Genomic DNA, 21,876 nt, shown 5'->3' on the forward strand with positions numbered 1-21,876 from the left:
GTCCGTAGCCGTCACTGCACACACGTCCTCCGACGGCGGCCGCACGGACCGCCGTGGGCCCCGAGCCCCGGGCGGCCCGCCTCACCCCAGCCCCGCGGCCGCCCGCGCCTTTTGTCCGGCCCACGTGGCCCGCCCGCCCCGCCCGCGCATGCTCCCTCGCGCGCGGCGCGCAGAGCCCCACCCCCGGCCGCGCAGTGCGCAGGGCCGCGGCCCCCTCCTCACGCCCCCTCCCCACCAGGCGCCCGTCGCGGTGCGTTTGCGTCATCGCGCCACGCCACCACCGGAGCCCGGGCGAAGATGGCGGCAGCCGTTCTGAGCGGGCCCTCCGCGGGCTCCGCGGCCGGGGTGCCCGGCGGGACCGGGGGTCTGTCGGCGGTGGGCTCGGGCCCGCGTCTCCGCCTGCTGCTGCTAGAGAGCGTGTCCGGGTTGCTGCAGCCGCGCGCGGGGAGCGCCGTGGCGCCTGTGCATCCCCCGGTGCGCTCGGCCCCGCACTTGCCCGGGCTCATGTGCCTCCTGCGGCTGCATGGGACGGTGGGCGGGGCCCAGGTGAGTGCGGCCCGCGCGCCCGCGGCCCTGCTGGGGAGCTGGCGCCGCTGCGGGGGCGCGGGGGGCGGGGAGGCCTGGGAGCGCCTCTGCCGGAGCCCGTGTTAGTCTGGGCAACGTTCACGCCGGCGGCGGAAACTCCGGGGAGACAGGAAGGGCCTCACTGCCCCACCGTTGGGCTGTTGGTGGTCGCTCGGGAGCGTGCGTCCGACTCCAGGCCGCGCCACCCAATGGATGCACCGTCTCCCCGTCCCCCTCGCGTGTCTGGTTTTGGGACGCTTTGGACTGAGGGAATGGATGGAGACAACTGACCGCGCTCTTACTGAGGCTGAGCCCCGGGCGCTCCGCTCAGATGCAATGGCGGTGAACACAGTGTCTTGAAACACTGAGAATCGTGTAGTAGACCTCTAACCTGACCTGGAGGATTGCAGAGATTTCCTGGGGCACTGGGGTTTAGGCTGAGACCCCCACCTCCCCGGATGGGTAGAGGGTTGGCTAGGGAAAGAGAATGGGAAAGTCCTGTGGGAGGAAGGAAGTGAAAAGAAGGGCATCGTGTGTGGGGCTCAGAGGTGGTGGGGAAGAGAGTGGGCACGGGGGGCGGGCAACGCAGAGATCAGGCAGAGCTTTGTAGACTGGCTTGGAAGGGGTCCTTAGGATTATGTACTAACATCCCTTCAGTTCCGCAAACCAGAAACCCAGATGTCATCCTAAACACGTTCTTACTCCCATATCTCTCTCATATGCAGTCCTGTTGATTTTATTATCTTTTTTTTTTTCCTTAAGATCTTACTGATTTATTTGACAGAGAGAGACACAGCGAGAGAGGGAACACGAGCAGGGGGAGTGGGAGAGGGAGAAGCAGGCCTCCCACGGAGCAGGGAGCCCAATGCGGGGCTCGATCCCAGGACCCTGGGATCACGACCTGAGCCGAAGGCAGACGCTTAACGACTGAGCCACCCAGGCGCCCCTCGTTTTATTATCTAAGTAGCTTTTAGAGCTGTCCACTCCTTTCCATATCCTTCCCATTGCCCTGGTCCTAGCTTGAACCGTGTCCTCTCGCCCAGGTGAGAGCACTGATTGTAAGAAGGCATAGTGTGTCCGACATGATGTCTGAGGGTAAGTGCTCCTTTAATAGCCCCTGCCCTCCGTCCTCTCCTAGGCCCCCCCCCCCAATTTTACCCACCCCTCAAGATCCATATACATAAGGTCTTCTTTGTCAAGTCTTTGTTACGGGGACCTTCCCAGCGCTATGCTTCCTTCCAGAGAGAGGGTTGTCACAGCCTTGGGTGGTTCTCTGAGCTTAGCCCCAGACTCGTCAGGGACGGTCTTATCGCTGCTACTGACATTACTCCTCACTGTTGAGGGTGCCAGGTCCATTCCTCTGCTGTCTCAGCCCACTTTGGGAAGTGGGAACTGAGTACACATTTTCTCAATTTCCGTCTTCTAATTCATGTGGGTTTAAGTATTTCTGAAATACTGTCTCTTCTGCTTGTACGCGTGTGGCTTCTTGTCCCAAGCTTTCCCCGCCCCCCTCAAGGCAAGCTCATGAATTCAACATCTTGCTTGTTTCCCGCAAGTGTCTAAAGCCTAGTAGAATATTGAGCAAAGCTGGGCACCTGGGTGGCTCAGATGGTTAAGCGTCTGCCTTCGGCTCAGGTCATGATCCCAGGGTCCTGGGATCGAGTCCCGCATCGGGCTCCCTGCTCCTTGGGAGCCTGCTTCTCCCTCTGCCTCTCTCTCTCTCTCTCATGAATAAATAAATAAAATCTTTGAAAAAAAAAAAAAGAATATTGAGCAAAGCTGAAGGTGATGTGGGAACCTAGACTCCCCTTTAATATTGCCTGTGCCACAATTTTGGGCATATCCTGCCTTTTTTCTTGCTAATGTCTCTCGGATTGGATCCTCGGTTCACAGGGTTTGCGGTGCTGCCGCCTGGAGGGTTTGCTTTGCTTCCCCATACGTTTTCATTCAAACACTACTGAGTACCTGTTAAGCGTTAACTATTGCTTCTTGTTTCTGGGTAGACACATAGGCATAGTCTTTTCCCTTGGAGAATTTCTAGTCTCATTGAGATGAGAAATAAAGTAACTCAATAGGCTCAGAGCTTATTGGAAAGGCAGAGATCCATTGATTGGGCCATCTGTTTAGGCTGAATCACAGCTTGCTTTCCTATAGGTACTGTGAACTCAGTAGTTGCACAGTGAGACGGGATCCGTTCACAGTTTCTGGTGTGGCTTATAGCAAGTCTCTTGACTTGTCTCCTTGCATCAGTCTTGTGGCATTTCATCCATTTCTCGCACAGCAGCTGGAGTGAGCTTCCTCAAGTAAAATTCTGATCCCATTTGCCATGTTTTAAAATCCTTCACTAGCTGGGCTTTCCTGGCTTCGGGCGTTTGCACTTAACTGTTGTCTGCCTGGGGTCCCTCCCTGTGCTGCTTCCCTGCTCCCCAGAAAAATCTTTTCAGTTCTGTGCTTTTCACTGCCTTTGGGAAACCTTAGCTGTCTTTCCTACAATGTATTGAAATGATGTGTTTATTCGTTTCATGTGTATATACAACCTTCTTCCTTCACACCAAACAGCTAGGCTTTGATTTGCTTTATTTTTATGTGTAATTAAAAAAGATGGAACTTAATTCAGATTACACAAAAGTAGAGAAAATAGTATTTTGAGGGACGCCTGGGTGACTCAGTCAGTGAAGTGTCTGCCTTCGGCCCAGGTCATGATCCCGGGGTCCTGGGATCGAGTCCCCCATCGGGCTCCCTGCTCCACAGGAAGTTTGCTTCTCCCTCTGCCTGCCGCTCCCCCTGCTTGTGCTCTCTCTCTGTCTGTCAAATAAATAAATAAAATCTTTTTAAAAAATTAGTATTTTAAACCATCCCACCCTATGCTTTCCCCGTCACCCAGATTTAACAATGAACATCTTACCAACATGGTTTCATGCCCATTCTCCCAACTCTACCCCTCTCCCCCAGCATTTTAAAGTAAATCTCACATCTCATTTCCTCTATGCTACATGTTCTTAGAAGGATGGAATGTCTTATTCTGCCTTTATCCCCAGGGCTTTGTCCTGTTCCATTCCCCAGTCAGTAGCCAGTGATCTGTTTAAAAATATCAGTAAAAGGGCGCTGACTGGCTCAGTCCATAGAGCACACAACTCTTGATCTCCGGGTTGTTAGTTCAAAGCCCCATGTTGGGCACGGAGCCTACTTTAAAAAACATTTATTCATATCAATAAGATGACAACATTCTCTTGCTCAGAACCACACAGTAATTTATCATTGCATGAGGCCCTGCCTCGTGTGTCCTCTGCTAACCTCCTGACCTCATCTCGTACAACTTCTGGACCGTACTCCAGCCGCCCAGGCTAACCTCGTTTCTAGAGTATGCTGAGGCCATTGCTCACCAGCTCCTTGGCTCTTTGCTGGGAAACTTGGGAAACCCATGGGAGGGTGAACTCAAACTTAAGTCTCCGCCTCTGTGCTCCTGTTCACAGGAGTCTTTCCTGACCATTCCAGTCTGTCCCGTCCTGGGCATTTTCTGCCACACTGTCCTATTCTGTTTTCTTGCTAGCATTTATCAGCATTTGAAAATTAACCTGTTTATTATCTGTCATGTTCTCTCTCCCCTTCTTACCCAGTTTAAATTCCATTATAATCCCTGGTCTGTCCCTCTCCCTTGGTTGTACTTGCCTGGCAGTACCACGGCTGTGGTGAATTTACTGTGGCGGCAGAAGAACCGATGTCCTTGCGGACTGGTCTCACTTAGCATGCGCGGCCATCATCACCTCCAGTGGACCCTGGTGTTGCCCAGCAATCCTGCCACATTTCTGCTTTCCTAGACAACTTCTCACTCCTTCTCTGCACCCTCCCTCTTAGTTGATGACTTGCTTCCCGTTTCACCGAGAAGGTAGAGGCAGTCGGATGGGCAGTCCCATGGGTTATCTGCCGGCCTCACTGCATCTGTGTCCATATGCTCTGCCTTCCCTCCCACGGCGAGGGGTGAGCTGCTCCATGCCCCTGTCTCGGGCCAGCCCTCTGTTTGTGCGTGAGATCTAGCCCCTGTCCCCCCACTTCATCAGATCTTCCCTCTGATTTCCTCAGCGTACCGCTCAGAGCTGCTTTAAACACCCCTCTCCCCACAGCCCCAACCCCGCTGTCTCCTGCCCCATTTCTCTTCATGGCAAGACTCCTCAAAAGAATTATTTGTACTTGCTGTCTCCGATTCTCCCATTCTTCTTCTTTTTTTCCTTTCAATAACATTGCTTTGAAATGACAAAGTTTGAGGAAAATTTGAAAGAATAATTGAAAGAATTCCCGTATACCCTTCACCCAGATGCCCCAAATGTCAACATCTTATTTTATTTATTTTTTAAAGATTTATTTATGTATTTTAGAGGGTGAGGGAAGTGCAGAGGGAGTGCAGAGCCTGATGACATCATGGCCCTGAGATCATGACCTGAGCTGAAACCCAGAGTCAATCACTTAACCAACTGAGCCACCCGGGGTGCTCCAAATGTCAGCATTTTGTTTATTTATTTGAGAGAGAGAAAGAACAGAGGGAGTGGGAGAGGGAGAAGCAGACTCCCCGCTGAGCAGGAGCCCGACGCGGGGCTCGATTCCAGGACCCCGGGATCATGACCCGAGCCGAAGGCAGTCCAACCAGCTGAGCCACCCAGGCGCCCCAGAGCATGACATTTCTGAAGAGTTAGAGGAAATTATTTTTTAGGCTGTCCCTGAGTGTGGGCTCAGGGCAGTTTCCTGGGGGTTGACGCAGGTTGTATTTTTGGCAGGAAACTGCAGCCGGGTGTTGTTTTTGGTGCATCATAGTGCGGAAGGGGGGGTGTGTGTGGCACACACGGTGTTCTCTGTCCAGTTCCTGGTGGTGTCGTCTTCGATCACTGGGCTAAGGTGGCATTTGCCAGGTTTCTTCACTGTGAAGTCATGGTTTTTCTTTCTGAAAGAAGTGTCCTGTGGGGAGAGTATAGCAATGTCTTGTGTCTTGTCAACCTTCCGCTCTCGTGTTTTATCCGTAAAAGATGGAACGAATCATTCCCACAGTGGCCGTCCCCTAGAACTCCTGCCGTTGAGGCTCCCAGCCTAACCTTTTGCTGAATCACCCCTTTACCTGGTCACGTGGCAGTTCTCGAACACCGCCCGCGACCACCAGGGTCTGCAGCATTTCCTACAGTTGGCCCCTCCTTCTTTCTTGAAACTTCTCTCAGCTTCTGGGACGCCACTGTCCTGATTCTCCGGTCACCGTTCTCATCCGTCCTTCCCTCCGGCCTCTGAGTGTTTGTCCAAGAACCCTGTGCTCCTACCGCTTTCCTCTCTTTCACGCTCTCCCTGGGTGAGCTGACCCCGTCCGCGGCCGACAGAGTTCCATATTCACGCTCCAGCCAAGATCGCTCCTCATCCAGCCCTGCCCGCCGTGCGCCTGTTTGGCACATCCAAGCTGATGTCAGGTGGGTGTCCCAGATTCCTGGTATCTGAGCCCGGACTTCCGATTCTCCCCCACAGCCTGTGCCTCCTGCAGAGTCCCCCTTTTAGGAACCCACCGCTCCATCTGCCCGGTTGCTCAAGCTAAAAATCTTGAAATCCTTTTTGCCTCTTCTCTGGATTCCCCCGTGTCCGGTTTGTTACCCCATCCTGTTGGTTCTACCTTCAGAAGAGATCCAGAGTTTGACTCTCCGTGTCCCCAGCATCACTGCGCTGGTTAAGAGGTGTCACTTTTCCCCTGGATCTTCACCACAGCCGCCTCCCGTCTGCATCTGCCTCCCAGCAAGCGACTCAAGTGTTGTGGATTATTTTTAAAAAATACATTTAGGGGGCGCCTGGGTGGCTGAGATGGTTAAGCGTCTGCCTTCGGCTCAGGTCATGATCCCAGGGTCCTGGGATCGAGCCCCGCATCGGGCTCCCTGCTCGGCGGGGAGCCTGCTTCTCCCTCTCCCACTCCCCCTGCCTGTGGTCCCTCTCTTGCTGTGTCTCTCTCTGTCAAATAAATAAAATCTTACTAAAAAATAAATTAAAAAATAAAAAATATTAAAAAAATACATTTAGGTTAGATAATATTGTGCGCGCCCCCCCCCCCCGTGGCCTTTATCTTATTCAGAGTACAGATCCCCCATTGCCTGCACGACCCTGAGACCTCTGCCCTGCCCCCGGGACTTTCCACTCTGATGACATCCGCCTCTTGCTCGCTCTTCCCTTGCTGCAGTTCGCCTCCTTGCTCTTCTGTAGCTTACTTGCGGAGTAGTGCAACCATCACCGTGATCAATTTCATTTATTCATTTTTATTATTATTACTTTTACAGATTTTATTTTTTAAGTAATCTCTAGACCCCACGTGGGGCTTGAACTCACAGCCCCGAGATCAAGGGTCGAGTGCTCCCCGCCTGTGCCGGCCGGGCATGCACCCACCCTGATCGGGTTTAGAACATGTCATCCGTCCAGAAGGAAGCCCTGTGCCCCGTGGGGGTCACTGCCCGTTTCCCTGCAGCCACTCTCTACTTTTTGTCTCTGGATGTGGCTACCTCGACCGTTTCATATAAATAAATTCTACAACATGTGGCTTTTGGGTCTGGTGTCTTTCACGTAGCGTCATGTTTTTAATGTTTATCTGTGTCTCAGAACTTATTTTTTTTGTTGTTTTTTTTAATGGCCACATACTCTTCTGTTGTGGATGCGCCACATTCTGTCGTTAATTCGCCACTTGGTGGGCCCTTGGATTGTTTCTACTTTTTGGCTGTTGGGGATGATGCTGTGAGCTTCTTGTGCGAGTTCTCGTGAGAACTCTCCGTTCTCTTGGGCATGTCCCCGGGCGTGGAAGTGCTGGGTCATGTGCTGTATGACCTTCGGAGAGTAGCTGCCAGAATGTTCCAAAGTGGCCACACCATCTTACGATCCCATCAGCAGGGTGTGTGGACGGGAGTGCGTCTTGCTTTCACTTTGCTCAAATGGCGTCTTTAGAGAGGGTTTCTGTGCCTGCTCCACGTGAAACACGATTTCCCTCCCCTACGCCAGGCACTCGCTCCTTCCGCTCCTTCCCGAGTCTGCTTTATTCTGCCCCACAGCACTTAGTGCATCCAACACAGTGTTTCGTGTTTGGTCGTTTGTTTATTTTCTGCCTCCTCTACCTAGAATACAAGCTCCCCAGCACCTACAGCAGTGTCCCCCATGAAGTCGACGTTGGATAAACACTGACTGAATAAGTGAATAAACATGACCCTTCATGACATGAGCGACCTTGTTTATTTTGTCCAGCTCTGGATTCCTTCGTCTGACCCCGTGCATAGGGTGTTTGTCGGGAGCATGAGGGATGAGCACGGTTAGGGAGGCCCAGGGTCCACGAGAGGAGCGTGGCCTTTCGGGGGGAGGGCTGAGGAGGAAACCTGTCTCAGGGCCCCCGGAATGTGAGGGAAGGAGGCTCTGGCTGACTGGGTCTGTGCTGGCGTTGGCTAACGGCTTTCAGGGAGCTGGGGACGGGACGAGGGAGGTTTGGGGGGTGAAGGAAGAGGGTAGCAGATGAGGTCCACCCAGCAAGTGTGTGTGGGGTCTGCTCTGCGCTGGCTGCTGTCCAGGGACACTGAGCTGAGGGAGGCGCGTCGCTGGGATGAGTTGGGCTGTCCTCTGCGGGGCACTAACCTGCTGGGTGGGAGGTGGGAGAAGGGGTCAGGCAGGACGGGCCTGGAGGAAGGCCTGAGGCACAGGCTTCTGTGTGTCAGCTGCTGAAAATGGGGCCTCGGGCCTCAGAGGGGGTATGACGTCAGGAGAGGCTTCGTAGGTGAGGGCACGGAAGGGCCCAGAGAAGCGCTCCCCCGTCATCAGCAGCTTCCTAATCCTGACTCGCTTCCCCGTTTGCTCCCCCAGAACCTGTCAGCTGTTGGGGCGTTGGTGGGTCTCAGTAATGCACGGCTCGGTTCCATCAAAACCCGGTGAGTCTTTAAGCCTCTTTTTTCTCCAGGGGGTGTTTCCTTAAGAAGCGGGCTGTCCATCTGTCTGTCCCTCCATTGTCACCACCCTGTGGACTCAGAGACTTCTCCGTTGAGAGGGTGGAGCGTTTCCTTCTTTCCCTGGGCCCCCCTGGGGTGCCTGCCTGTTCTGGCCCCTGGCTTGTCCCACCTGGGATCAGCTCTGGTCCTTGCTTCCTTGCTGCCCACACCTCACCCCGAGCCCTCCAGGCATTTCGGGAGTTAGAAAGCACTGAGGGTCTGGAGGTGGCGTCTGCTCTGGTCTCGTGAGTGTCCCAGCGCGGTGACCAGCGTTCTCAGGAGTGTGGCAGCCGCTGCGGATTGTCACTGGCTACTTCCTTGTCAGGTTTGAGGGCCTGTGTCTGCTGTCCCTGCTGGTGGGGGAGAGCCCCACGGAGATGTTCCAGCAGCACTGCGTGTCCTGGCTCCGGAGCATTCAGCAGGTCCTGCAGGTAAAGGTTCTTACCCCCACCCCCGCCGCCATGCCTCAGGCCCCGGCCAGATGTCCCCGGCCCGGACATCCCCGGCCTGCACATGTCCCCGGCCCACACACTGAGTCCTGAGGACCAAGGCAGCGTCCTGACAGCAGGGAGCAGAGCATGAGCTTCAGATACAAACACGGCTGTAAACTTTTTGATATTTTTATCCAGGGGGTAATTTTAATTCATTTGACCTTTCACACACTGCAACCACTGACTGATTTCACTTCCTCGCTAGCTTTTCTAACATGTGACATCTCGAAAGTTCCTTTTTCCAGGTATTTTATTTTTGTTTACTTATTTATATTTTTCCTGCTCCCTTCTTTCTCTTAACATTTTCAGTTTTTTCTGCTCTTACATGCTTTGATGATTTCCCCACATAGCTCTTCAGCAAGCACATTCTGAGCACAGGGGGCTGAGTGCTAAGCTCTGGGGGGCAGTGGTCAGGTGACCCCGGACCCCACTGGCATGGGCTCGGAGTCCAGCACGGGGGGTTGGAGAACTTCCCGTGAAGTAAATGTTTGCAGATGGTAAATTAAAGAACGATTTTATTCAGAAAATACACCCCGTAAACCATCTCCTAATGGTTCATTCCAGTTAGCTGGTGTTCACATTTTAGAGGATGTATTTGGAGCAGATCAATAAATCGTACTTATGGGACGCCTGGGTGGCTCAGCTAAGCGTCTGCCTTCGGCTCAGGTCATGATCCCAGGTTCGGGGATCGGGCCCCGCATCGGGCTCCCTGCTCTGCAAGGAAGCCTGCTTCTCCCTCTCCCACTCCCCCCTGCTTGTGTTCCCTCTCTCGCTGTGTCTCTCTCTGTCAAATAGATAAAGTCTTTGAAAAAAAATAAGTAGTACTTATGTGGTAGCCCATCATAGAAATCCATAAATCCACGTATTGGAGTGAAAGATGTTTTTGTTCCATAGTTACTCTGTTGTAGTTCTTCTGTTTTAATTTTCACCTGCAATCAGAGCATTTTAATCCGCCATATTGTTCTTGCAATTTATTGTCCTTTATTTACATAGTTGTATGTGACAGTGTTCAGATCTCATTCAGTTTTAATCAGCCTCTGAATTTTTAAACTCCTGAAAACTTTCTCGGATAGTTATACAAAGTAGGTGCTAAACATCTCAGTGTACTCAGAATTCTTTCTATTCAGAAATTCTCTAAATCATGCTGCTGACCATGAGACTCCTTTTATTTCCCCCTCAGTAGAATAATCTGAAGGTAGTTTTCCTTCCTATCTTTGGCCATACTTTTCTTTAGGAAGGTTTTTTTTGTTAAAATGCAGCTGATGACAGAATGTTACATTAGTTTCGGGCTTGAGGGTTCTCTGTGTTCTGCTCCGGGATACAGATAGGAAATGTTTTAGGCTTTGCAAACTACAATTGGTTTCAGTTGCATTTTGTTTCTTTTTTTCTTTTCTAGCCCTTTAAAAATGTAAAACTCATTTCTAGTTTGTGGGCCATACAAAAATAGGCACCCACAGACTATACCTACTGTTTGCCGATCCCTTTTCTAGCAGAAGAGACTTCACTAGAATAAGCGTACACTGGGGCGCCTGGCCGGCTCCGTCAGTAGCGTGTGCGACTCTCAACCTCAGGCGGTGATTTTCCAGCCCAGGTGGGGCGTGGAGCCTACTTACAAACAGAAGGCGCAGCGGGCTGAAGTGATGCACCGCAGCACGTGCCGTGGGGGTAAAGAGCACAGCTCCCCGAGAACACGTACCAGAGACTCTGACCCAGGCTGGACCAGTGTGGGCCCCTGGTCCAGGGAGGGCTTTTCCGAGCCAGTTGGGCTAAGAACGTTTTGTAAGTGTGCAAAAGCCCCGAGAGAAGAGGAGTTTGGCCCATGTGGAGAAATATAAGCAAGCTGGTGTGGCTGGGTGGGGTTGATGAAACGTGACTGGAGTAGGGGGGAGAGAGGTAGGGACCAAGCCACGCGTGGTGGCCTGGGCATGTTAGGGAGCTTGGTATTTATTCCTAGAACACTGGGAATTCATGAGAGGTGGGTCTTTTTTTTTTTTTTTTAAAGATCTTATTTATTTCATTAGCGAGCGAGAGAGAAAGCACAAGAAGGTGGAGGGGCAGGCAGACGGAGAGGGAGAAGCAGGCTTCCCGCCGAGCAGGGAGCCCAATTCGGGACTCGATTCCAGGACCCTGGGATCACGACCTGAGCCGGAGGCAGACGCTTTGCTGACTGAGCCACCCAGGCGTCCTTCATGGAACGTTTTGAGTAGGGGTGAGGAGGAGATGGTGGTGGTGATGGTGGTGACGTGATCAGATTTTCATTTGGAAGTACTACCTTGGCAGCTGTGTGGAGAAAGGACTAGAAAGCCAGAGTGGAAGCAGAAAGACCACGTAGAAGGGAAATGTCCTGGTAACTTGGGCTGGAGAGGAGGCTGCAGAAATGATGAGAAGTTGATTGAGTTCAGGAGAGGGTTAGAGGCAAAGTGGACAGGTCCCGATGGTGGGACAGGCATGTCCAGGATGACTCCCGGATTTCAGAGCACCCGGACGGCCGGGCCCGGAGGGGAGGGGTGGCAGCGCGGGTTCTTCCGGGGACCGGATGTGCCGGTAGGGGAGAAGGAGCTGAGAGAGGACGCGCTGCAGACAGGGTAGCAGGGCTGTGGGGTGGGTGCATGGAGGGGAGAGGCACGACCCATCTGTTTCTGCCGCTCAGAGGTGGAGCGAGGTGAGGACGGACTCCTGTTTCAGATTTAGCAGCTCAAGGGTTAGGAGATGGGCGGAGCTCGGACACTGGGGGCGGGAGAACGAAGGGAAGTGGAGAAGCCAGACAATCCAGATGTTGGGTCTCACAGGGGGCGGGGCTCGGGAAGGGTGTTTACGGAGGGGGCGCTTGCCTGTGGAGGACTCTCAGGGGCAGGCGCTGGGTGACAGGATGGAGGGACGGTGGTAACGAAGGGGGCGGTGTCAGGCTTGGCCGGGACTCCTGCCCGTCCCTGGGCTTCTGTGAAGGTGGCAGTGGTGGGAGAAGGTGTGAGTGGAGGGGCCGGTTAACTGGACCGAAATGCAGAGGGGGTACTGGGCAGTGTTGGAGGGCCCTCCGTGCTTATTTTTTTAAATTTATTTTTTATTTTTCTAATTTAAATTCAGTTAGTCAACATATGGTACATCGTGAGTTCCAGTTGTAGCGTTCAGCAGTTCATCAGTTGCACGTAACAGCCAGTGCTGATCACATCACGTGCCCTCCTCCATGCCCGGCACCCAGTCCGCCCCTCCCCCTCCCGTTCTTACTTTCTCGCTAAGTGTTCCTACTCATGTTGTACCTGTGGCCTCGGGTCTAGTGGGAGACAGGTGCCGACTCTGTTTCCTGTAGTACGTGTTATTTTTCCAGGGAAGTCCTAAATCCAAACCGTTTCTTTCTCCACGAGTCCAGGGTAGGTGTGAGCCAGGCTGAAGCCCACTTGGCGACACGGGGCGGTTTTGTTGTGGCTGAGGCTGTTCTCACGGTGAGAAGTGCTCTCCTCCATTCCCAGCAGGGAAGTGCAGTCGGGGGAACCTGACACTCGACATCTTCCTGTTAGTCAGATCTGTAAGGCCTGGCTTTGTTTCTTTCCTCTCTGAACACATTTCAAGGCCCCAGATACCCGTGATACTAAAGTGCAGACACACATCCTTTCTGTAGACAAACACGCCACGTTGGGGTTCCCCGTGTCCCTAGTGGATTTGTGGGCAACGGTGACGTAACTGGAGGGTTTCTCAGAAGCCCTGTGCTGTGCTGCCTCCCGTGCCGCTGCTTCTTGGCGCCTGCGAAGGTGAGCTCAGGAGCACGGGTGTCGTTTCCTTTAGTCCCAGGACCCGCCCCCCACAATGGAGCTGGCTGTGGCTGTCCTGAGGGACCTGCTCCGCTACGCGGCCCAGCTGCCCACGCTCTTCCGGGACATCTCCATGAACCACCTCCCCGGCCTCCTCACCTCCCTGCTGGGCCTCAGGCCGGAGGTGAGATCCCCCCTGGCCCCCCGCCCCCCACCCCCCCGGCCCGCACAGTGCTCACCCTCCAGCGGGTTAGAGTGCAGGGAGCAGGGGGGGAGCGGGGAGGGGAGGGAGGAGAGGGAGGGCCGAGGACGGTGCGTGAGGGGTGGTGGCGTGCGCCTGGGGGCTGGGGGCTTTGGGCTCTGCGCCTTGGCCTGACTTTCTGTTTTGCCCACAGTGTGAGCTCTCCGCGCTGGAGGGAATGAAGGCCTGCATGACCTACTTTCCTCGGGCCTGTGGGTCTCTCAGAGTAAGTGCTCCCCCACAGTCCTCTTCAGCTGTGTAATCCTCGCTTGCTGTCTTAGCTCAGGCCCGTGGTGGAGGATTCTGAGCCCCCGTCCGCTGAGCGCACGGCCACCTGACTCCGCCACCTCCTAGCGCTTCATGCTCACAGATAAACCAGCCTGCCTGAGATTGCTCACGAATGGAGCCCGCGTCTGCCGCCGAAGCCGGCACCGCTTCCCCTTTCCGCCCTGCCTGTCTTGCTCCCCGCCTCTTTCACTTGGTGCCTACAGCTCTGGCCACTTCCTCCAGAAAGCCTTCCTGACTGACTTCTTCCCTGTATTGACGCGTATTCCCGGCTAAACTCTCTCCGTCATGACCCGTACAAGGGTTTTTTTTTTTTTTTAAGATTTTATTTATTTATTTGACAGAGAGAGAGCGCACAAGTAGGCAGAGTGGCAGGGAGAGGGAGAAGCAGACTCTGCTGAGCAGGGAGCCCGATGCGGGGCTCGATCCCAGGACCCTGGGATCATGACCTGAGCCAAAGGCAGCCGCTTAACCAACTGAGCCACCCAGGCGCCCCTGTTTTGTTTTTTTTAACAAAAGTTTTACTGAGTTCCGTAAACTCTGCCTTCCTTCTAAAATGCTCTGTAAATGAACTGCTCAGATGATGCAGGCTGGGTCTTTGTGCCCGAGCCTGCTCTGGTCAGAAGAGGGAGGTGTTACTGCAGGGCTCCGTTGGTTCAGCTCCGAGTGGGTGTATTTGTGTCTGCCTGCACCCCCCCGGCCCCCCGCCTGTGAGATGCAGGGAGAAACTGTCACTGCCCGGTCAGGATTCGAATAGTCGGGGACTCTGGGATGCCCAGTGTTTCCTGCGCTGGTGCCTCTTCATCGTCCCTTTGAGTGTGGAGAATTCATCCATCCGTAAGTTTCTGAAGTTTGGGCCAGAAATTTGAGGGCCCTTTCCAGAGCTAACAGGACTTCATATGTTGTTAGAGCGTGTATGTGCCTTTATTTTGCTAAGAATAGAGTGTCATCTGGAGAACGGCCCTCTACCGAGGGTTTTGGTTTTGTCGGCTGCCAGCATGTCGGGCAGGAATCTGCAAGGCTCCCGGGCGGTTTGTACTTGGAGGACCTTGCAGCCGGGACTGAGGAAGCGGATACGTGCCGTTGGAGTATCTGTCTGTCCTCTGGCTCGTCCCTGGAAGCTCCCAGGGTAGCGGTGGTCTCCCGGTCCAGGATGCTGCCCCTTCGGTGTTCCGAGGCTGTTCAGTCAGTCCCGCAGGGGCGCTCGCTCTCCTCGCCAAGGTGACGAGTGGTTCTGTGGGGTGGGACACGTGGGACATGCCGTGGGGCTGTGTGCGCGCGGGTGCTCGCTCTTCAGGTGGGATGTCCCGCGTGAGCCCTTGCTTGGGTGCGTCTCGTGGGTCGCCAGGGCCGTGTCCGCGAGCCGAGCTTTATTGTGCTCATGGACACACAGCCTTCCGTGGGCCTCAGCCCGCTCTGCGCCGCAGTCTGGGGGTGGGGGGGGGACCGTGAGCAGGAGTGGGCTGAGAGCGCAGGGCCGCTCTAGTCGGGCCTCCGGCTGCTCTCTAGGAAACGTCGTCCTTGGGGAAGCAGGGGAATCAGGAGACGTAGGGGCGGTTGCTGTTCTTGGTTTGCAGTGTTCCGGACCCTCCCGCGTGGTGGGGAGAGTGCCCTCCAGGTCCCACGGGGAGCGGTTCTAGGCCTTCTGCCCCGGGATCAGCGAGAACAGCGCTTGCCCGGTGGTCACTGAGTCCCGAAGTGTGATGTGGGAAACCTCACGCGGTTCCCTCCCCGGGGCAGGTGGGGGGAGGCTGGGAAGCTTGGCCTCCGTCCCAGAAGTCGCTCCATGTGCTTGATGCCTCAGCCGACGGCCCCTCCGAAAGTTCACTCTTGTGCACGAGGCACCCCCGTCCCCACGGGGTCCGTCCTCCCCAGCCTGGGGTCCACGGCCTCTGTGTGCTCCTGGCGGTGGTCTCCCCTCGGATCCGACTGTGTGGATGCCCTTCTTCTCAGCCCTGCCGGGCCTGTCTGCCGGCGCTGGCCGCTCTTGCGCCCCTTGCTCGCTTCTCGGGGCCTCCTGACGCCTTCTCACTCCCCCCTGGAGCTGGGGTCCTGTCTCACTCCTTCTCTGTGTCCGCTTCGGCCCTTCTTGCCCTTGTTCGGGCCACGGACTCCTTCCCAGAGATGCTTTTAAATTCCCAAAGCTCACGGAATCGCAAGGGAAGCGGATTCTGATAGAAACGTGTATTTTAAACGACCGATAGAGCAGCGTGGGTTTCGTTGTTAACATGCCAGATGACGAGATCGTAGACCTTTCAAGTCGGTGACGCCCATGACTGATGTTTCAAGACGCCTGCTGATCATGACGAGTGAAAATGCGCGGTTTCTCCTGGAGGCAGGCAGCGATGCTGCCGGTGCTGCCGGGGTTCTCTGTCCCCGTTTGTAGTTAACTTTGAGGGTGGTGAGGCGGTAAAAATCTTTCTTCCCGGCCCCGTTCGCAGGCCCCTCTGACTCTAGCCCCAGGTAGCTGTGGCTCTCCCGTGGCCGGCTGGGCGGGTGTTCGCCCGTGGACAGGCTGCTCTGACCTGTGCTGACCTGGCCCTGCCCTCGAACCCCTGCCTGGGGCCTTGCTTCCTGGCTCGGACCTTTGTCTCGTTGCAGCTGCACAGAGGGGGCTGTCACTTTGCAGACACCGCCCCCCCCCCCCCCCCCCGCTGTGTCTTTGGGGCCGAACGGGGCAGTGGGCTGCTGACGGGGGCTGATGTCCGGCGCCGTGCCTCCCGTGTCTGCAGGAGGGAGGAAGCCTGGGCTTGCGTTCTGCTCCCGGCAGTGGACGGGGGTGTGCGTCTCTGGCCCTCGGAACCGAATTACCAGCCTCTTCCTGTTTCCTCTGACCCAGGGCAAGCTGGCCTCGTTTTTCCTGTCCCGGGTGGATGCCCTGAGCCCTCAGCTCCAGCAGGTAAAGGGAAGAGAGGGAGGTGGTGAGCCTGGGGATCTGAGCTGGAGCTTCTGTTGGCTTCGGCTTTTCTCTCTGTTCCCGCGGTTGGACTGCATTCCCTCTTCCCTCCCGTTCCCTGCACACGATCCACATGGCGTGACTTCTGCCTCCAGCTCCCGTCTGTGGTTTGCTGCCTCGATGTCCTTTCTGTTCCCTTCTGAGCTCTTTCTTGGCGTGTGGGGGTTGGGGTGCTCTGGGGCTGGGCCGGAGTCCCGTCTGACTGCTCTTGACCTTCCTCCCGCAGCTGGCCTGTGAGTGTTACTCCCGGCTGCCGTCGCTGGGCGCTGGCTTCTCCCAGGGCCTGAAGCACACGGAGAGCTGGCAGCAGGAGCTGCGTAGCCTGCTGGCCTCCCTGCACAGCCTGCTGGGGGCCTTGTATGAGGGCGCAGAGACAGGTAGGGGTGGGCAGCGTGGGAGGTAGGGGCGGGCGGTGCGGTGGGAAGGGTGCTGGCCTCCCTGCACAGCCTGCTGGGGGCCCTGTGCGAGGGCGCAGAGACCGGTAGGGGCGGGCGGCATGGGGGGGGCGGGGGGCCCCGGCGGCCGGGCAGCGGATGTCCCAGCAGCCTGTGTCCCCTTCCACAAGGGAGGAGGAAGGGGGCGGACCAAGGGCCTGGGAGTGCGACGTCCTTGTGTTTCCGTGCAGCCCCTGTGCAGTATGAGGGCCCCGGGGTGGAGGTGCTGCTCACGCCCTCGGAGGACGGGGACGCGCACGCCCTCCTCCGGCTCCGACAGCGCTTCTGCGGACTGGCCCGCTGCCTGGGGCTCATGCTCAGGTGTGCGAGCGAGTGCCGAAGGGCACGGGGGGTGGGGGCTGAGCTCGGGGTGTCGTCCCCATCGGGAAGGGGGTGGGGGGGTGGAGTCACGTTGAGGAGCCCGCGCTGAGGATCTCTCTGCTCTCCCCCTCTTTAGCTCTGAGTTTGGGGCTCCCGTGTCCGTCCCTGTGCAGGAAATCCTGGACGTCATCTGCCGAACGCTCAGCATCAGCGCGAAGAACATCGTGAGTGGAGCTGGGGCTGTTTGCAGCCCGTCCTCGGGCCCCGGGCGGAGAGAGAGCAGCGTGGGGGGGGGGCGGTGCTCCCACAGCAGTGTCCTCCCCGAGGCTGTTCGGCCAGCCCCGTCCCTCGTCCGGATGCTGCCACTCCCTGTGCTTGTCCCCACACACGTGCCCGCCGGGGCGCACTCGCGGTCTTCGGAACCCGTCCAGCAGATGCCTCCCCCGGGGAGGGTGAACGCGGGGCTCCGCTGGGGCAGCACCGTTGAGAGGTTCAGCCGTGCTCCCCGTCACCCTCTCGCGGGTCTGTTGTAGAGACGGGGTCTGTCTGGTTGGGCCAGCCGGGCATGGAGGCAGGTTCCTTCCTGCGTGTGCACGGGTCTCTCTCCGTATTTCCCTTTCTCCCCCCGCTGCCCCCTTACTCCTGCCGTATCTTCCTGCAGAGCTTGCTTGGAGACGGTCCCCTGCGGCTGCTACTTCTCCCCTCCATCCACCTGGACGCCCTGGACCTGCTCTCCGCACTCATCCTCGCGTGAGCGGGAGGGGACAGGGTGTAGTGAAGGGACGAGGGTGTGCCGGGAACGGAGGTCACTGTTCTGTCTTCACCCCCAGGTGTGGAGGCCGCCTCTTGCGCTTTGGGGGCCTGATCAGCCGCCTGCTTCCCCAGGTCCTCAATGCCTGGAACCTGGGTCGGGATACCCTCTCTCCAGGCCAGGAGAGGCCTTACAGGTGACCGTGGAGGGAAGGGCACAGACTGGAGAGGGTGGGTGGGGGCTCCCAGGAGAACCCCGCCTGCGGCGCCCCCCTCACGGGCTGCTCTCTGCCCCCCTTCCCCCGCAGCACCGTGCGGACCAAGGTGTACGCAGTGCTGGAGCTGTGGGTGCAGGTGTGTGGGGCCTCGGCAGGAGTGCTGCAGGGGGGCGCCTCGGGGGAGGCCCTGCTCTCCCACCTGCTCAGTGACATCTCCCCGCCGGCGGATGCTCTGAAGGTGAGTGGGGCGCCTGCCCCTGGCGGGGGACTCTCGTCTGCGCCCCTGCTGGAGCGAGCCTGCTCACCAGACGCCGTCTCCCGCTGCCGTCCGCCTCTGTGCCGGCCGGGCCCCGGTGACCCAGGTCTCCCCCCTCCCCTAGCTGCGCAGCCCGCGGGGGAGCCCGGACGGGGGGCTGCAGACCGGGAAGCCCAGCGCTCCCAAGAAGCTGAAGCTGGATCTGGGGGAGGCCATGGCCCCGCCCAGCCACCGGAAGGGGGACAGCAACGCCAACAGTGACGTGTGCGCGGCCGCGCTGAGAGGTGGGAGAGGTGGGAGAGGTGGGAGGGGCCGCACCCTGCAGCCCGGGCGGCCGGGGGCGGGGGGCACGGGTAGGGGCCCCGCCCCAGATGGGGCTCCGGGCCCTCCCGCTAGCCCTGCAGGCTCCCGTTCAGCTCCGCCTGCGGCTCTGCGTGCCGTGTTCCCTTGCGGCTCCCGCGGGGGCCTGCGCCGTGGGGCTTCCACTCTCCCCACGAGGCGCTCGGGGCCTCCCCCTCGGGGCTCGCGTGCTTCCGTCCCCGGATCCGTGGGCGCACGTGGGCAGCGCGTCTCCTCACTCGTCGCACGCGGCCGGGCTGCAGGAGCCTGGAGGTGGCGGCGGACGCCCCGCGTGGGCTGCGTGCTCCCTGCTGCCGCCAGCACGCCCCTGAGACGCCGCCTCCTCCCGCAGGCCTCAGCCGGACAGTCCTCATGTGCGGGCCTCTCATCAAGGAGGAGACTCACAGGGTCAGTGGAGCTCTGCATGGGGGCCGCCCCCAGAGCGGGGGCGTTCAGCCCTGGGGGAGGGGGGGGCCGGCCCTGCAGGAGGGGCGGGGGTCCTCGCGCTGCCTCCAAGTGTGCCCCCTGTTCTTTGCAGAGACTGCACGACCTGGTCGTGCCCCTGGTCATGGGGCTGCAGCGGGGCGAGACCCTGGGCAGCTCCCCGTACACCAGCTCCCGTTGCCGCCAGGAGCTGTACCGCCTGCTGCTGGCCCTGCTGCTGGCGCCGTCCCCCCGCTGCCCGCCCCCGCTCGCCTGCGCCCTGCAGGCCTTCTCCCTCGGCCAGCGCGAGGACAGCCTCGAGGTAGCTGCCCCCTGGGGCCGCGCCCCCCCCTCGGGGGGAGCCGGGCCCCCCCCCCCCCCCGCCCCGGCGCCTGAGGCTCATGGCCACCCTTCGCCTCTTCCCCAGGTGTCGTCCTTCTGCTCGGAAGCGCTGGTGGTCTGTGCTGCCCTGACCCACCCCCGGGTTCCTCCCCTGCAGCCCACCGGCCCCACCTGCCCCACGCCTGCCCCCGTCCCCCCTCCTGAGGCCCCGTCTCCGTTCAGGGCTCCCCCCTTCCATCCCCCGGCGGGCCCTCCGCCCCCGGCGCGGCCCGGACCTCCAGCCGCAGCCAACCACTTAGGCTTGTCTGTCCCGGGCCTGGTGTCCGTACCCCCCCGGCTCCTCCCCGGCCCTGAGAACCACCGGGCCGGCTCAAATGAGGATCCCGTGCTCGCCCCGGGCGGCAGCCCTCCGCCCGCTCTGCCCCCGGATGAGACTTTTGGGGGCAGAGTGCCCAGGCCGGCCTTCGTCCACTACGATAAGGAGGAGGCGTCCGACGTGGAGATCTCCTTGGAAAGCGACTCAGACGACAGCGTGGTGATCGTGCCCGAGGGGCTGCCACCGCTGCCGCCCGCGCCCCCCTCGGGCGCCACACCCCCGCCGGCGGCTCCAGCCGGGCCCCCCGCGGCCTCCCCTCCTGTGCCCGCTAAGGAGGAGCCCGAGGAGCTTCCCGCGGCCCCGGGGCCTCTCCCGCCCCCGCCGCCCCCGCCCGCGCCGGGCCCCGTGGCGCTGCCGCCCCCCCAGCTGGTCCCTGAAGGGACTCCTGGGGGCGGGGGGCCCCCCTCCCTGGAGGAAGACCTGACGGTCATTAACATCAACAGCAGCGACGAGGAGGAGGAGGAGGAGGAGGAGGAGGAAGAGGACTTTGAGGAGGAGGAGGAGGAGGAGGAGTACTTTGAGGAGGAGGAGGAGGAGGAGTTCGAGGAGGAGTTCGAGGAGGAGGAGGAGGAGGGGGAGCTGGAGGACGACGACGAGGACGACGAGGACGACGACGACGAGCTGGAGGAGCTGGACGAGGCCGACTTCGGCCCGGCGGGGGGGCCGGCGGAAGCGGGGGGCCCTGCGCCGCCAAGCCCCGCCCCGGCTCCGCCCCCTGCCTCGTCCCCGGGGGTGCGGCCGGCGCCGGAGGCCGAGCCCGGGCTGCTGTTGGAGGTGGAGGAGCCGGCGGCCGACGAGGACGACGACGACGACGAGGACGACGAGGACGACGACGAGGACGAGGAGGAGGAGGAGGACGGGGGGGAGGGGCCGGGCGCCCGCGCCGCCCCCACGCTGGCCCCTGAGGCGCTGCCCTCGCAGGGGGAGGGGCCGGAGGCCGCCGGGAGCCCCCCGGCCGGGCCGCCGCCGCCGGAGCTTGTGGAGGAGCCGCCCTCGGCTCCCCCGACGCTGCTGGAGGAGGGGACTGACAGTGGGGGTGACGGGGTGCCGCCGCCCCCCCCCGAGACACCCGCCGCAGAGGAGGCGGCGGCCGAGGCGGAGGCCGAGACGGCAGCCCTCCAGGAGAAGGTGGGCGGGCGGGGGGCGCAGCCCCGGGTGGGGGGGGGGGGGCGCGCCCTGGCCGCCGTGTCCGTCCCTAGCCCGGCCCGTGTGTGCGTGTGTGTGTGCGTGTGTGTGCGTGTGTCCGTCCCTAGCCCGGCCCGTGTGTGCGTGTGTGCGTGCGTGTGCGTGTGCGTGTGTCCGTCCCTAGCCCGGCCCGTGTGTGCGTGTGTGTGTGTGTGTCCGGCCCGTGTGTGTGCGTGCGCGCGTGTGTGTCCGTCCCTAGCCCGGCCCGTGTGTGCGTGTGTGTGTCATTTTCCACTTTTCTTTGTCCCCGAAGGAGCAGGACGACACGGCCGCCATGCTGGCTGACTTCATCGACTGTCCCCCTGATGACGAGAAGCCACCGCCGGCCCCGGAGCCTGATTCCTAGTGTGCTCCTGCTCGCGCCCGCCCTCCTGGTTTCCAATAAACTTACGTTCTGGGATATCACCTGCCGCTCCCGCCTATTGCAGCACCGCGTCCCCGGCCGGGCTGTCCGTGCTGCCCCGCCGCCCCCCGGGTTCCTCCCCGGCAGCCGGCGGGGCCGGGCGTTCCCACTGTTCGCCCTCTGCGCTCCCGGTGTGCCGCGCGCCGGGCTCCCCGGCGGTTACGACCGCGAGCGAGGGCGCGGCGCTGCTTGTCCGGGTCCAGCCGTGGGAACGTGGGGGGGTCAGCACGGCGTGTCCCTGCGAGTGAAGGTGGACGGACACGGACGGACACACACACACCACACACGCCAGACACACACCACACTCCACACACCAGACACACACAGCAAACACACCAAGACACAGCAGACACACATACCACACAAGCCAGACACACACCAGACACACAGCAAACACACCACACACGCCAGACACACACCACACACGCCAGACACACAAAGACACGCCACACACACACCAGACACACCAGACACATACCACACGTGCCACACACACACACACGAGTCTCCCTCGGCCCGAAAGCGCAGGCTGCTCGGGATGGGATGTAGAGAAACAGGAAAGGTACGGAGGAGTCTGGT

The 21,876-nt window shown here is 59.2% G+C and overlaps 1 protein-coding gene and 1 long non-coding RNA gene across 2 annotated transcripts; one reads left to right on the plus strand and one right to left on the minus strand.

Moving 5' to 3' along the window:
* Window positions 1-260: 260 nt before the first annotated feature.
* PELP1 (proline, glutamate and leucine rich protein 1) lies at window positions 261-21,299 on the plus strand. Its single transcript, XM_025864109.2, has 17 exons — window positions 261-546; window positions 8,410-8,474; window positions 8,857-8,962; window positions 12,803-12,952; window positions 13,164-13,235; window positions 16,134-16,193; window positions 16,477-16,627; window positions 16,876-17,005; window positions 17,142-17,229; window positions 17,667-17,755; window positions 17,836-17,952; window positions 18,064-18,211; window positions 18,354-18,513; window positions 18,921-18,976; window positions 19,107-19,313; window positions 19,419-20,837; window positions 21,148-21,299. Exons 1-17 carry the CDS (start codon window positions 298-300, stop codon window positions 21,238-21,240), a joined length of 3,360 nt encoding a protein of 1,119 aa, XP_025719894.2. The 5' UTR covers window positions 261-297; the 3' UTR covers window positions 21,241-21,299.
* Window positions 3,125-4,281, minus strand: LOC141370716 (uncharacterized). Its single transcript, XR_012374997.1, has 2 exons — window positions 4,178-4,281; window positions 3,125-3,369 (listed from the first exon to the last, which is right to left on the minus strand). It is a non-coding gene; the product is annotated as an uncharacterized lncRNA (long non-coding RNA).
* Window positions 21,300-21,876: the final 577 nt, after the last annotated feature.

Source organism: Callorhinus ursinus, unplaced genomic scaffold, assembly GCF_003265705.2.
Source record: "Callorhinus ursinus isolate GAN/ISIS: 27379988/994484 unplaced genomic scaffold, GSC_fseal_2.0 scaffold43, whole genome shotgun sequence".
Lineage (NCBI taxonomy): Eukaryota > Metazoa > Chordata > Mammalia > Carnivora > Otariidae > Callorhinus > Callorhinus ursinus.